Source organism: Psittacula echo (genome assembly GCF_963264785.1).
Source record: "Psittacula echo genome assembly, chromosome: 9".
In the NCBI taxonomy this organism is placed as follows: Eukaryota; Metazoa; Chordata; class Aves; order Psittaciformes; family Psittacidae; genus Psittacula; species Psittacula echo.
In genome coordinates, this window is record NC_137745.1 from 7,463,091 (window position 1) to 7,480,087 (window position 16,997).

The 16,997-nt window shown below is 42.0% G+C and overlaps 1 protein-coding gene across 1 annotated transcript in view; it reads right to left on the reverse strand.

Annotated features, from left to right (window-relative positions):
• MAGI1 (membrane associated guanylate kinase, WW and PDZ domain containing 1) overlaps positions 1-16,997 on the reverse strand; it is a 345,222-nt gene that overhangs the window by 72,903 nt on the left and 255,322 nt on the right. Inside the window, exons 3-5 of the mRNA XM_080625535.1 lie at positions 16,180-16,299; positions 3,458-3,664; positions 377-587 (exon numbers count right to left, since the gene is read on the reverse strand). Coding sequence (XP_080481661.1) covers positions 377-587; positions 3,458-3,664; positions 16,180-16,299 — 538 coding nt within the window. The remainder of the gene's footprint in view (positions 1-376; positions 588-3,457; positions 3,665-16,179; positions 16,300-16,997) is intronic.

Consider the following 16,997-nt stretch of genomic DNA (forward strand, 5'->3'; position numbering starts at 1 on the left):
CATGTGACCTGAGAAATTCTCTCCGCTGCATTATGCACAGAGGCAGGCTTTAGAAATGAAGTCTCAACCCTTTCAATTAGGAGCTTTCACTCCACACAGGAAACAACTGGCCCATATTTTACAAGTGTCTGTTGCTTTTGTAACCATCCTCATAAAACAAGCAATTCCCTCTGACTTTGAACTCAGGAGTAATTTGGGTGTTAATCCAATCAGGAAATGCAAAACCCCTTCAGAAGCAGGAAAGAACTTAGAGCTCTACAGCATAACCGTATATACTAAATATTTAATACACACACAAAATGCATCCATGGAGATTTACTTATGCCCAGAGAGAGAGGGAGAGAGATGGAATTAGAACAATAAAAATGTGCTTTACTCTATAAAATAGACTTCTCCGCTCTCGGTGTAGGCCATCTCCCAGTTTTCTGGCAGAGGACCTAGGTTATCCTCGGCAGAAGGAGGTAGGTATTGAGGGAGGTTCTGAGATGGTTCCGTGGTGGGAACGTTGGTGTGGCTATCAATCACAGACGGTGGGGCTGTCTCTCTTACGATATGCGGATTATGCTCGTCTTGGTCACCAGACGCTGCTGTGGAATAAACAAGCACAAATAAAATTGAAAAAAATCAGTCTTTTTCTCCTCCCATTCGCTTCTCTGGGTTTATGCTCCTGGTTTTCCCCTCCTTGCTTTTTTAATTCACAACGCAGAGCAACAGATGAACCAAGGGCAGAGCCTTTGCAGTCTTTTTGCCAGCAGGGATGAGCTTGCTTTACCCACGCATACTCTGCCAGCCAGACCCTTGCCAGCACAAATCAGAAGCTGTGATCAGCTACTGTGTTCACTTTAATAGGCACCAAAGTCTTCCAAGCTGTCTGAGGCCGGGCCTCACTGATGTGGAGGAGTTCAATGGGTTTCTGAGCAGGCTTACAGGTTCACTCCCGCAATGCCAATTGCGGGACAGGGATTACGAGAATAAAATTTCCTCTTTGAAGAATGATCAAAAGGAGAGGTTTTTGTAAGTGCAGAAGGTAGCCAGAAGCTCAGAATCAACAAGCTAACGGTGAAAGTCCTTAGCACAGGGCACCTTCTTTAAATTAAAAATTAAAACGAATGCCAGGACTACACCGTGTGTCCACATGTTTGCTGCTCACTACTGCCTGATCTTCCGTCTGAAGAGTTTTATGCCACAGCTCATCACTGTATCCTTCCAGTCAAAGTCACTCAGGAGTATTTTATAGCGTATCTGGCCCTTCTCCCTCTAAGGAAACATTCCTGATGCTTATATCCACGCAGTTTTGAGCTGTACCCACAAAACAGTGCTGCTCATTCCCTCCACCCCAATCACAGTAAATGCTCTCCAAAAACCACGTCTGTGCCCCTAATTCCTTCACAGAGAAGTTTTGGCAATAACAGACAAATTCTAAAACTACCCCGTGGGTACCAAATGGATTTTCTATGTTTGGCTTTTGACGGTGATGAAAATTTATGGCAGTACTTCCAAATCACCTGAGACCACCAGCCCTGGTACCTGCAGCAGGCAACACATTGAGCAAAACACAGAGACATCAGTGTCACGCTCAACCCCAAACTAATGGGACTGAAAGGGCTTCACAGCCAAGACCTCATCTCCGCTTTCCAGATCAGTGACTGCTGACTTCCTCAACTCACAGCCTTGGCTTTTGGGGGTTGTTAACTGTAGCTCCTGCACCACTGTAGTCTGCGTGCTGCTACTGCAAAAAGACAAGCTATTGAAAATAACAAACGAGAAGTGGGGGAAGAAACATCGAGACTATAACAATACTCTCAGCTGCCTGTTTTCTATCCTTCCTGGTGTTCAATATTTTTAGGTAGAAGATGACAAGATAAAGAAGCATAAATGAATCATCGCCAGCTGACGACTGAAGAGTGTAAACATGCCAAAGTTTGAAAAACACAAGTCACCGAGAGGTCTTCTAAGGAAGCAGAAGCGTTTTAATATGGCTAGCACACTATCGTGTGAATTAAGCATAAGGAATCACTTTGGTATATGAGACTTTCTTGACTTTATGCCCATTTAATGGAGGCAAGGGGCCAGGGTTTGATAACGCTTTGACAAATGAGCTGCATCTTTCAGTATTTCATCTTGTGAAGGAAAACAGGAAGAGAAACGATGCTCAAGTTAGTTTGGGGGCACCAAACTGAGACAGAAAGCAAGAAGGTCAAACAGAATCTCCCACCAGCTTCCTCCCAGAAACAGATCCTGTGAAAAGGGCTGAGGTTGCTGGCGTATCATAACATGTGAGAAAATACCCTCAGTGCAAAACTTTGTAGAAGAGATGGTAAACAGACAGAGACTCCAGTCTGGGAGGAATTAGACCACCCAGGAATGACTTGGGTTGGAAATATGCATATATGTAACAGGCAGCAGCCAAACAGAGCACAACCCTCAAAGCCATTTGACAGTTTGGTCAGAAAGGGCCAAAACTAAATATCAGCCTAAATCCTTTTAAAGCTCTACACAGATGTTAGGACTTTGGCAGGTAGCAACCAGCATGACAGCTAACTATGACCCATTAGAGGCTGGGAAGGAAAACTGTCATGGTGGTAGGAACTGAGAGAAAGAAAAAGAACCTAGTGTCAGTGATGGTGGGCACTCACAGCAAGCAGCTGTGAAAGACTCAGAGGGGTGGATAAAGCTGTTTGCTAAGTACCTACCTTCAAAGGGAGCTAGGAAGATGAATTCAGTGCTTGAAACTGAGCTAGGAAATGATGCTTTAAGCACCAACAAATACCAGGATTGCAGACATGGGGAAAAGCTCTTGCTCCTCACAGCTAAACAAACTTCCACTTGATATCTCTGGAAATGCAACTGATCTCCAATAGCATTTTGCTCTGAATCTGCCTGCACAGCGCTTGGTTTCAACCTGCAAAAGTTTCCAGTGATCTTTCAGTCGGTGCTCAATGGTAGCCACAGTGGGAGTCACATCTCTGTTCAGCAAGACACAGAGCCTTCACAAAATAAAAAGCTTGCACCTGCGCTTCAGACCTCATTCCTGCAGCAAGCAACCCCCAGCTTGCTGGAAGGTATCTCGTAATTGTATGTGACCGTGTATCTCTAGATGCAAAGAAGGGGAAATGACAGCAACGTATTTAGGAAGGACCAATATTAACTTCAAATGTATTCCTGGTTGAGTCATTTCTTATTATTTGTAACTGATGACCACAGCTCAACTCACCCTTGAGCTTTCCAATGGATGTGAACTTTTGCATCTGAACTTTCCCTCAGTTTTGTCTCACACAGCTCAACCCCGCAAGGTGTTTTTAGAAGACACGACTGTGCATGTGATACCTGGACATTTGCCATTCAGGTGGTGTTGGCTGCAACTGACAGCTTTGCAGGAAACCAAACTTCCCAAAAATCCCCCTCCAAAACCTTCCCCATGTATCCTAGCTGATGGACCATGATAGTTTTGTTTTACCTGTGAAGCTACTGCTCATTTCAGGTACATCATCCTCTTCCTCATTCTCTGTATGCACTATGCCAGCATTTTGCATATCATTGTAAGACTTGGTTCGCTTTGGAGTCGACTGCTTGGAGCCAGACTGTAGGTTTTGCAAAGCATCGGTGGAAGTCACTTTCCCACTGAGGGGCTGGCTGGGAGGCTTGGGCGTTCCATAATAGTTACCTAGGCAGTAGAAACACATTTGCATCTTCAAAAGGGAGCAGTTTATAGCAGCAAGATTTCTACTTAATTTTATTTTCAGTTCCATTAAAATCTGTCTCTCCCCACAAGTAAGGAAATAAATAAAGTGACACACACTATTCCCATTTTTGGGGGCACATATTTCATCTTGAAAGCAGACACAGAAAAATTTCTTGCCTTTTAAGTTACTCTTGTTGAATCTAAAAGTAGAAGCAATGGTTGCATTGTTTAGGTGCACTGAGCGTACAAGGGCTAAAACAAAAGGCAGTCATGGTGAATAGCAAAACTTCATCTTGTTACATCTGAATTTCAATTAGTAGCCTTTTTACAGGTGTGCACCCACACAATGCCGTGGCAGATCTGGAGTAAGCCCTGCAGCAAATAAAAAATTCATGACTGCTATCACCCAAAGAAGTGATGAAAGGCTCGGTGGCCTGCTTTAATACACAGGTTCTTTTAGGGTAGATGTTGCATTTAAAGAGAAAAACCTAAAATAAAACTTTGTCAAAGCAGAGAAAAGGAAAGACACCACATAGCATGGCTTTCTTCAAAGAGGAACCTCCACAGTTGGGTCAACCTGGGTAGAACTGAACAAGCAGACCTCAGAGCAAAACTTGAAGGGACAAAGATGCACCCACAGTTACACAAATCTCAGCAGCCATTGCCAGATGTGATGGAAACAGTGCAAAGTGCCTGGGATGCTTTGCTGTCACTTTAAGTGATCACGGAAGAAACACAGAATAAGCACAGGTTCACTGATATAAGACTGTTTAACACCTTTGCTGGTGGCATGGACAGTAGGATGGAGTGCATCCTCAGCAGGTTTGTTGACAACACCAACCTGTGTGGTGCCGATGACATGCTGGAGGGAAAGGATGATAAAGAAAAGCAAATCCTGGAGGGAAGGGAAGTTCTTCCCTGTGAGGGTGCTGAGGCTGCCCCATCCCTGGCAGTGTTCAAGGCCAGGCTGGACAAGGCTTGGAGCAACCAGGTCTTATGAAAGGTGTCCCTGCCTGTAGCAGAGGGATTTGAACCAGGTGATCTTTAAGGTCCCTTACAACCCAGACCAGTCTGGGATTCTGTAATAATTAAGTTGCATATTTAATATTAATTCTTCAGAAAGTGTACATGCCCCTTTATTAACCCTGTTACACTAAATGGAAACCACATGCCAAAGGCAGATTTTGCAAAAGCACTTTGAAACCTCATCTGTGCTAAAAAAGATTCTTTAATTTACTGATATACACTTGTATGTGCATTTCTGTTGCAGAAGCCATCAACATCACTCATACGTGGGAATATGACACTGAATTTAAAAGTTAGCCAAGCACTTGATGCAGTAGTGCCACTCACCCAACACACTGCTCACCATCACACACTCAAGGTTCACAATGACATATTCTTATTTCAGTTTGGAAGTACTAGTTGCTAATCTCCACTCCTCTTTAGCTGACTCAACTGCCTTTGCCATTACAGCATTTAGTTCCCTTACAACCCCAAAGCTGTGTGGTTTGTTAGCTTTAGGATAAGATCACAGGGATCATGCATGCCTCAGCACTCACAGAACTCAACCTGTGACTTTGGAAGGTCTCCAGACACATCAGGAGCAAGGGAGACCATCTGGGAAAACCACTTCGGACACAGTTTGCTGCCTTTCCCATTCACTTCTTCCCAAGAAGAGGAGAAGTCTTTCTTACGTTGCTAAGGCTGGAGAAGTCAGAGGAGGTCCTATCTCCATGCTTTTTACAGCTGGAGTACTAAGACAGCAACATGTGCAGGTTTGTCTTAACAAGGTGTGTTTCAGCCTGTATACAATGTCATGGATTCAGCTCCATAGGAGCAGCAACACTCTGCAATGCTTTCATCTTCTGTTCGTCATTTCAGAATCTCAAATGTACACTGATGCATAATTTATAGGGAGAAGGAAATTATTTCTTCTGGAAAGAGCCTCTAATGGGGTGGAGGCTTCTCATGCAGGTTGCAGTCTCTGCTAGAGAAATGATTCTTATGCTCTACATACTGCAGGAGTACTTTATGCAAAAAGAGGAGGAATGGGGGAGAGTGCAAAGGGAAAATGCCAGGTAGGTGGGCAGAAAACCCCTCCTCCCATCCTCTTTAGCATTTCTCCTGAAGGATGCTGCTACACTGGGGTTTTCTGAGGTTTTTTTGTTGTTTTCTTCCCCCAGCTAAATGTGTGTTTTCTAAGGATGTTAACTGCTAAGCAGAAAGCACTACGTGTGTGTCATACATGCGAGAACACCTTTTATTTATGGCACTGCACATCCCTCCTTCGTGGGAAATTTATTTCAGATCTGTTGTAAATGGTTAAATCTTTTTGTGATGGGTGCAACAAAGTGAATGAAGGGATATACAGATGTTGCTAGCATGGATTTTCATCTGTCCTGTACAAGAACATAGCACAGATGTTACCACCCCTCCTCCAATTATAGAGAAATGCATGATTTTATCTTTGAGTTTTGCTCCTTTTCAGTTCCTTTAGCAACAAGCAAGGCTGGAGCTCCTAACAGCTCACAGTGAGCTGTTCCTCAGCAGAAAACCAGGCTTCTCTAAAGCATTTCCGATTTGCTTACACCAAAATCATTAGTCACTTTTCAAACCAGCCATGGCTGTTGGTACTACTATTAGTGAATAATTATTGTCTACCAACACAGTGTGCTGTCTTAGAGGATCCCTGCAAGTGTGTATGAACAAACAGCAAGTATGAATTTGAACCTGAACATGGCTCTGCATGTGTGGATTTTGTTTTGCAGAATATAGGAAACACAGCTATGGGGGCTGAACTTTCCTTTTTCCTCCACAGGAGGCAGATTCAGTCTGAGTCAATATTCCAAAAAAATCACATCTTTTCCATCAGATTCACACAAGGACATTCAGGTTTGGGAAACAACTGAGCTCATGATGGAAAAACTGCAAAAGAAAGCTGCAACCCAGCTTCCAGGTGGCATGGAGAATAAGAGAAAATGGGAATACTCTTTTCCTCACATTTGCTAGATGCAATCAGACCTATTTCTCTTCTTCAAGTAGTTCTTTTTGAAGACAAAGCACGTGGGCCCAGACATGGGGGCAGACACAACAGTAGGAAGGACTAGCACTTGAAAATCATCAAAACTCATGTTTAATCCTATAAATTGGAAAGGAAAGATATTTACCCTATGACTCAGAAATCCAAATCCACACCATTAAAAACTGATGCAGTGAACAGCCCAGCAAGTGTTTTAAAACATTCAGACTCGACACTATTTATTCAAATTGAATCTGTCAATGTTTATGAAAAAATATACATTTAAAAATATGCTTTAACAGTGTTTTGTGAAACACTTGTAAAGCCTAAAGAAGGGGCTAACTTCATAGCCAGTGTAATTTGTATTGAATATCCAATCAGCTCTAATTATTAACAGCACGTTACATGTGCATACATGAGCATCTGCCATCCTAGAGGATCTCAAAGCACTTATTAAACTCAGCACAGTAGTTATGGCAGGACTCCCTGCGTTGCTGAACTCAGGTGAAGCTCTGCAGAACTTCTGAAGACTGTGCCCTTAACATGATGTCTCAAAGAACAGAGCAGCCTGTATCCTAAATAAAGGAGATTTCTGGACCAAGACAATGGGAAAACCTCTACTTTCGTGTGGAAACACCAATCTGAAGCAGCCAGGACTGCTTCAGAAATGGCACTTTCCCATGTCTGATTCCTACGGGAACTGGGCTTCCAAGCTTCACCTTCCTCTCATTCACATTTGAATCCTGCCTACAGCAACTGAATTAATAGCTAATAACAATGCATTCACTCAGCAGATGCACACGCCATTAACTGAATTCCATGTCATCACCTTTCACTAATCCTTATTTTATTCAGTCTCTTGGTGCTTAGAACTTATTTAACCACAACCAAAGTTTGACGGCATCTTTTGCTGCCAAAGCCATGACTTAATCCATGCACTGTAAAGCACCACTTGGGAGAGTGAACAAAAGTAACAATAATAATGAAAAAAAACAGAATAGCTATTTGGAATAAGTTGATTTCTTTTCATCTCCTTATCTCTGAGTGTCAGCAGCTTACACATTTTAGCATCACGTGCAGTAATTAGACTTCAGTAACAGCTAATCACAATAATAAGACAAGTTCTCATCATCGTAACACCTCTTCCTCTGCCAATTCAAGCAGTGATCATAATCAATGAAAGCACTCTACAGCAGCTTCTACCCTGTCCTGCAGCTTATGAATTCAAGCAATGCTGTCAGCCAAGAGAACTTCCTTTTTAAATTTTGGAAACCTAGCGTCAATGGAAAATTTGCCTTGTATTTCAAAATAACAAAACATTCCTATTAAACATTCCCCTGACAGGCAGAAAATCCACAAACTTGTTTATGTGACCTGGAATTTGAAATGTAATTCACAAAAATACACCAATTAGCTACCCTTAAGTAAATAACTATGAATCTAATCCATAAAAACTTGCTAAGCACCATGCAATTCAATCCAAGCTGAAAGGACTCCATCCATCAACGATGCTGTTTCTGGAACAGGCAGAACTGAACAAGAACAAAGACACAGTCTAAAAGGGTCTAAAGTGGAATGGATACAAAAGTAGGTGTTTCACCTTGCAGAGAGGGAAGATGAGACCACAAAGGCTGCTGGGGTTGGGATAGGGTAGCAGACCTGACATGGAGAGGTGCGAGAAGGCAGAGAAGCTGTGTGCAAGGTCAGGTCCAAGCCTGAGCATTAGTCCTAATGGTATAACATCCCTTGAAGAATGCGGTCCCAAAACGTATATTTTAGTTATTCTAATTTGTAGGCGTTGGCTCTGCAGCAGCTATTCTGTTTTTCTGGGGAGGAGAACTTGTCTTGCATTTCTGGTGTGATGAGATTTAGGCCTGGGAGTGCATTTGTTTCTCAGGAAAGGACCAAGCAGAGTTCTCACTGTTTATTGACACCCACTGTGAGGCATAATTTTGCAATTATAAAACTCCCAAGAAACTCAAAAGCCTCTGTGTAGTGCAGAGGACCCTGCATCCATGAGAAGTGCATCTGATCTTCAAAGCTACCACTTTGTGTTAACAAGGAGCCCATTAAAAGCTCGTGCTTTAAAAAGCAGTTCATAGCGTACTGTCTTAACACAAGTGGGTATTTTGGGAAAGAGACTCAGAGATAAGCAGCAAAATTAAGTAAGGCCTTGACAAAGAAGACTTTAAATGTAATTACTAATGTAATTGTTTTCCGAGATGCAGCTCTTCTCTGCACTGTACAAGAACCAAAATAATTGACCCTTAATTTTAGCAGAAGAGCTTCTGCTCATCTAATCCAGCACGAGTGCTCGTGTCTGATTAGCACAGGATGAATTGAATCCTGAGAGCAGAGCTCCTGCTACAGTGTTTTGTCTGTTCTCTTCCCAGATCGCATTCTGCTACAGATTTCTACATTTAGATGACAGATCTGGCTGCTGTCTGTGGGATTCACCTAGCTGCAACTGCACATTGATTAGCAATTGCCTTGAGGAAATTCAGAGTATCCAGGCAACCAGGAGGAGGCCGCAGATACAGCATCTGGATCGGAAGCAAAACACAGGCAATGAAAGAGATCTCCAAGAAATTAACCTACAATATATGCAAATACAATTTGCCTTAAATAGTGGATTCTCTGTCAATTTTTGCAGTTATTAATGGTGAGGTTAACTGAAAGATTGGACTGGCTTTCTTGTTAAATTAGTCAAAATGTCACAATATGCGTATGTCCTGGGTTCAGCAGCAGCAGTCATTTTTCTCCTTCTCAGTAGCTGGTGCAGTGCTGTGTTTTTGACTTTCAGCCTGGGAACAGCGCTGATAACACCGATGTTTTTAGTTGCTGCTCAGTAATGTTTACTCTGACCAAGGACTTTGTGAGTCTCATGCTCTGCCAGGGAGGAGGGGAAGCCGGGAGGAAGCAGGGACAGGACACCTGACCCAAACTAACCACAGAGGTATTCCATACCACAGCACGTCATGCCCGCTATATAAACTGGGGCAATTACTCAGAAGGGCTAGATCACTGCTCAGTCAGGCTGGGTATTGGTCAGCGGGTGGTGAGCGGTTGTATTCTCTCCCCTTGTTATTTCTCTTATCATTACTATTATTGGTGGCAGCAGCAGTGGTTTGTGTTATACCTTAGTTACTGGACTGTTCTTATCTCAACCCGTGGGAGTTACATTCCTTTGATTCTCCTCACCATCCCTCCGGGAGCGGGGCGGGGGGGAAGGAAGTGGGGGGAAGTGAGCGAGTGGCTGCGTGGTACTGAGTTACCCACTGGACTAAAACCATGACAGCATATTACATTTTCTGTCTGAAATTTAGCATACACTCTGATTACTTTCCTTATAGGCAATTGCCAGCATAGTAGAAAGACACCTACAGATAAAATCAGTCTCATTTATCCTGATTTATCCTATGTTGAGACATCACAAGGTATTGCCACACGCTACTGTTAATGCTCGTGTAAAGCTGCATCTAAGCACATTTAATGCATGGAAAAAATATCTAAAACAAAGCAAAGACATACAGAAGCAGTGAGACCTTGGTAACATGGCGGGGGGTTGAAACTAGATGATCTTAAGGTACTTTCAACCCAAACCATTCTATGATTCTATGAGGCAGAAGACGGCTACGGAAGCTCAGGGTGTTTCCTGAGCCCACCTGTATTACAGTAACAGCTATATCCACTTGCAAATAGATAAAAAATATTAGAGAATATAAATAAGCATGTGCTTGTGCATGATTTATATAGAGAAGTGGAAGCTTCCTTCAGGTTTATGCAGAGGGGAGAAGCAGCTGGAAAACACTATCTAGCACAAGGCTGCTGGAATCAATACCACGTTAAGCCATTGCAATATACAACTCTTCTTCTTGCAGATACTTAAAATATTTATCTGTGTACTTCCACCTCGAGGATGTGTCACACTAACACCTTGCCCTTCCAGAATGTAGCGATCTCCGCAGCAACAGGGAAATGCCACAGCTCAAAGAGGCCAGATGCCTCCTGGTACAGAAAGGATGCACAGCTGCATCAGAGCTGGGTAACGACAGTGAGGAGTAGCTACTTCTAGAGAGTCTTGAGAACATCCAGTACTAAGAAACCACGCCAAAATGTGCCTGGCTGCCACCTATCAAGGGACTAGTACGAACAGCCTTCAGCGCTTCATCAGACTGTGGTTAGAGACTAAATAATCCCTTAATACCCCCTGAAAACTAACTTAGGAGAAAAACAACTAGTTCACTATATATTTTTTGCCAGAGGTGTTTGGGAACAACCTTTTTCCCCAACATTTTTGTTTTTAAATGCATCCAAAACAATGAGAAGCGGGACTGCTAATGAACAATTTCAGACAGAGCTCCCACTGAGAAAGTGCACGGAGAGAAGCTGATCAGGAATGCCATGGGAAATTCTAAAGCACTCTAAAACCATATCAGATATCTGATTATTTGCTTTTAGAGAAAGACAGTTACTCAGTTACCACTTTACCTGTTTGCAGAATGCAGCACTGCCATCAGATGACACCTTAGTATAGCAACACTCATGCTTAACACTGATCATCGTGCGCATGCTCAAGAAAGTGTCTTTTCTTACTGGTGGTTTAAAAAACCATGACAACAACAACAAAAAAGCAAAGTATAAAAGCCAAAGATAGAACAGGAATCTTTCTTCAGTGCACAGATTTTAATAAGTGCATATTCAACATGATACATTGCAATGGTACTAAAGGAGCCGCTATGATTTATTGAGTCAATCTGCAGTGTGGAGACAATAATAAGCGGATCTTATCTCATTAAGCAGAACATGTTGTTCTACTGCACGGACATCCCCAGCATCTGTCACCCTTTCTTACCCCATCTTCCTATCATGTTTTGCATGCCACAGACACAGATTTCCTATCAAGGCTGTACCAAGTTGGTGAGACCCACAGGCTGCAAAGACACCAGAAGACCAGCAAAGAAAAAATAGCCATTTTGCTAAAGCAGTTGGGGGAGCAGGGCTGCTGCAGAGAAACCCAAGGAGAGCTAGAACATCAGAAATCAGGCTAAAGGCATCTTAATTTGAAGCATGTTGCTGAATACACCTCTCTACTTCAGCTGACATTCTAACTGCACTCTTAAGATAATTTATTACGCTCATTAAGTCCCACAATCAAAGACCCTGTCTACAGGAGCTAGTTTTATACACTTTAAAAATGTTAGCAGGTCACCCCATTACGTCTTAGTCATGAGACTAATGCAGATTACTTATTACTTCTCTTGGCAATCACATAACACTTGTCCTGAGAATGAAAGATGATGCCTTGACAATAATACTCTATAATGTAATAACCCTTCACATGTTATAAAGTGCAGCACTTTTTCATCTGAGGATCACTAAGTGCTGGGCAGGCATTCACTAATACAGCCTTGCCAGGTCCCAGTGACACAGCTATCCCCCCCTTCAAAATTCAGACACAACACTAATATCCCTATGTGTCTCTGCATAGCACCCATCTCCACGTCTGCATTCAGCACAACCATCTGAAATACCATCACTTCCACTCTCTCCCTCCTATTTGTAATAGCAGATAACTGCAGGCACCAGATATCTGATGAAATATTAATGAAGAGAGGAATAAGTGCTGTTTTAATATTCTCCAGGCCAGTAGCATGAAGTATAAGAGCAGTTACCTCATCTGTCCAGAGCCACTGAGCAGATGCTGAAGAAATGAGAATAAAATCTAGAAGCTGTGGTTCTGCTCTTCCTTGGGATCCCTGTGAGAGTTCACAACTCAAATGCAGGAGTAATTGCTAAATAATTAGTAATCTACACAATTACTTCCATGCATCCATCGGTATTTTATGCCTTGACAGAGCAGTCAATAAATGCCTGAGATTACAATTATCATGATTTCCTACTCACCAAAGACCTAAACAATGTACAGTCTAAAAAGATTTTTCCCTTCCTAACTGTCAACAGTAATTACTAACTGGCTTGAGCATCCTGGGTGAAGCTTTACCAGAACACATGTGGTGCCAAAAGCACCAACACTGGGGCAGCATCACAGCTTTGGGCAGGTCTTCCAGGATTTCAGCTCCAGCTCCTGGACTCATGTCATCAGCATGAAGTTTTCAATAGGGGAAAACCCCAGGAGTTTCTAGGTGTTATGTTTAAAGTCACCATGTTAAAATTGGAATTGAAAACCTCAGGAATTAAAGATTTCAAATGTCCTGTGCTATCCGATGACAATTTTTGGAGCATTTTGGGTGCAGAACACACCAGGCAGGTCACAGATGACCAGAAAAGCAACTGCCATGCCTGCATTCACCAGGATATCAATAAAAAACTGCCCAGAGGAACCAATTTGCTGTGCACCAGAACAAATAATACTGACATTGTGCAGCCCAGTAGGTAGGCAACACCTTTTTTGTCCTATTCAGCTTGCAATTTCTCTCTTTGCAATTAGAGCATTTCCAAAACCCAGGTTATTCTTTCAAAACCGGATACACTCTCCTACTCTTTTATGGTTTCCAACTGTTCTCTTCTGCCTCATCTTTTTTTTTCCAGATCAATAGCATCCATATCAGCGTCAGTCCTGTGTATTACTCCTCTTCTGATGGCTCCCTGTTTTCTAATCTTTCTCTCCAGAAGTTCTCTTCAGTAACTGTTACTAAACAGATGCTTGTGCTATGTCTTCTCCTGCAAGGTCTTCCCCAGTGCCAGTATCCAGGTGGCTTTATGCCTTCAAGAGGCAAACAAATGTCATCCAGTAGCGCCAAAACTTTACTTTGATCATTTGGGTCAGACTTCCTCTCCAGGCTGAAACAGAGCACACAAATACAGGGCATACCTCCATCTCCTGCACCACCACATGCAGATGCTTACAAGTTAAGGGCCAGAAGGGACCTTGGGACCATCCTGATCCCAAACCATCAGCCTGCTTGAGCCATGTGAGCTTGTGACTGCTGGGCACATGAAAACTTCCCCATTCATCATCTCCATGATCCATTTCATAGCATTCCCCTTCCTTCAACTCTAAATTACCTAATCTAAACCTAAATAAAACCAAACCATTCCATGAGTCTATGAACTATGTTATAATCAAAAGCAACCCTGTCTTTGCAACTGATTCCTACTCAGAACAATAGGTAGCATTATTAATAATAAAAGCCATGAATTAAAGCTATTGTTTTATTGTTCTTCAAGAGAGATAGAGAAGATTATTTCCTTTTTTTGGGGTTCCATCCTTCTGGTTCAGAATAAGCCATCACTGGCAGGGGCAAAAATACAGTCAACAATGGTGGTGCACTGAAAATCTAAAAAAAAAAACCCAAAAAAAAGAAGGGAGCAAAATGCAGCATAAACCAAATTATAATTAAAGGAATCTAAGACTATAAAGCTGGGCGATAAACTTAAGATTTGGATATTAGAAGTCTAACTTACTTTGTGGTCTTTATAGACAAAATTGCTGCATTGAGACTGAATCACACCATCTCCGAAGAGCTAACCAAGACTAACACTGTCTTGATCAATACAATTGTAAAATAAGATTTCCAAAAAAGCACAACAAAGCCATTAAAGAAATCTCAGAAGGCAGCAAAATAATTTCTTGAAGCTCTAAGTGAAAAATGAACTTTATTTATTTCACATTACAATCAAATAGCAATGTGTCTCGATGCACATGTGTACACATGCATCATCATTATTGGCTTTATTCTTATTGATTTTTCCTTCCATGGGCCAGCTCTCCAGAACCACTGTGCACCAGCGTCACCAATGTCAAGAAAGGAAAGACGCTTCTCAGCACTTCTGACAGATTATTCCCTTAAAGTTCAGACACTTCTATCACCCACAGAAATGAAATACGCATTAGACTTCTGAGAAATCAACCTCATCTTCAGTAACTCAGAAGAGCAACACCACATGAAATCTAAACAGTTTAGCTGCTGCTGCATGTAATCACATAAGCAATGAAACAACCACGTTATAACTATCCCAGATGGGTACAGCACTTCCTGAAAACCAATTCCCAGCATGTCCCAGGAGCCAGCTTACAGACAGTTACCCATTTTGTCTTTCCAAGTGGAAAGGTCACCAGAACAAATACGATCAGGATCAGGAAGCAATGGTGAGGCCCTTTTTGCTGATCTATTTCGAGCACCGTGACAAAGAAAACTAATTTAGTGTTATAATTAGAAACACAGAGAGGAAAAAGCTCATTTTGGAGAAGTGCTGCTGCTGGAATGTTAACATTGGTGCTGATGCTGCTAATCAGCTCGAAGAGGTGGAGGAGTGAAACCAAGTTATACATTTAGCATCCTCATGCAAACCAGGTTTCACACTGCAATTGTGAATAAGTGCAAGGTTTAAAGGTGACCCTACAAGGGAGTTTTTAAACAAACAGTGTTTGGAGGCATTTTTAGAGCTAGAAAACCAAACCCGCATGTCACAATCTTTTTTGTTCATATTTGATGACTATTTTTCAAAGACCGTTGGCTGTTTGTGTGTAGTTCATATTTTGAAATGTATTTCGTGTTTCTTATTAATGGCTGCAAGAATAAGTTTCTTCCAACTTCTAATAATTACAGAAAGACCCAATGAACTTCTTGCAAGTGAAAATATGACATGAATGAGCTGGAGTACACTGGAAGGACCTTCAAACCTGTAACATTTCTTTTCGTTGTCTTCTCAAAAGGTACATTTGAAGGTTCTTCAGGGAGTAAAAATATATAAAATAAAAAGTAAAACAAAATTATAAATAAAATAAAAACACAACAAAAAGCAAACACACAAAAACCCCAAACAAAAACCAAAAGGAGTTTTCAATGTAAAGGGGATACAGATTGCAGATTTAGTTACACAAATCTGGCCAATTTGCCTTGCATTTCTCTGGAAGTCAAAGCTCTCTTTTTCCCTGCTCTCACCCTGGTGACATTTCAGTGCCCCTTGGCTGTCTCACTGCTGTTGTTTGTAAAGCTGTGCTGTAAAGAGAATCAACACAATGACTGAAGTTAGAAGCAATTATCCAAAAAAAAGAAGACAAAAAAAGGCCAAAAGCAGTGCATCATGTAACTGCATAGTGAGAGACAACTGGGTGATGAAGGATGTGTACTCAGGGAAAATGAAGGGAAAGAGAGACAGCAGGAGGGCAGAACAAGTCAACAGGAGATGAGCCATAGAGCATACAGAGAACAGATGCATCTTCCCTCACTGCCTCTCTGTGTTTCCTCAGTATTTCTTTACTGGATTTCATATTAGATATTCCTGCCTTACTGATGTTTGTCTTTTGAGGTAGTCAACTTGGAAGGAAAAGGCAAAAGCACAGCAATACTGGGATTCCCTCTCAGGTTACACACAGACAAGGGAAGTAGAGCACTAGGAAGGAAAGCAAGGTCCTCACTTCAGCTGGTTAACTCAAGGGAGGGTGATGCAAGTCTAGTGTGCTACCACAGTTATTTTAAGTGCTTTTTCACTGCCTGTGGTTCCATACCTTCATAAGTTCCTACTTCCAGAAGGGTCCCACTTCGCTCCAACTCCAGAAACTCCTCCACAGTCAGAAAGTTATAGTCCACACCAGGCACTTCTCCTTCTCTTGGAGGGCGGGTTGTGCCTGAAAGATAAAATTAGCACCTTAGTATAGTTGCTTTCTTCAAGATGTAAAAGAGACAGTCAAAAATGATCATAAAGATACAACAGTGTCTGTAAAATACAGCTCTGTGAACCAGACAGAGCAGTGTCAAAAGACTTCAGTTAGGAGCCCATGTGAAAACAAGACAAGACAGATCTTGAGCTGTCGATATGAGTTGTTCCCACCAAATCCAATGTTTTTTACATTCTCAGAAAGGCTGCCTGGCAAAGAAATCTTCCATTTCACATGCAGGAGCACAGCTGGAAAGGTTGGTGTCTGGGAATATGTCAGCAATTACCTGCCTGCTATTAGCACAATCTCTCATATGTGAGCTTCACTAAAATTGCAGACTGCATTTTCAGAGAAAGAAACTTCTTTCTAGTGTCCATTATTTCTGATATCACTTTATCTCACAAAATATTCTTAAACTATTAAGAAGAAATAAGACCCTTCCTCCCTTATTTCTTCTTAACATTTTATCTCTGTGTACCCTGAGAGTTTTGATGCACCATTCACACATGCTCGCTAAGGAGACAACCTGCAAACTCTTCTCACAGAAGTTCACCTCAGTTGTTCATTTCAGTTCAAGAAATACCTTTTCTTTTGAGCAATAATTCACACTGCATCTCTCTCTAGCACTCGACCATTTAAACAGCATCCATGGAAAGCAGGGCTCTGAT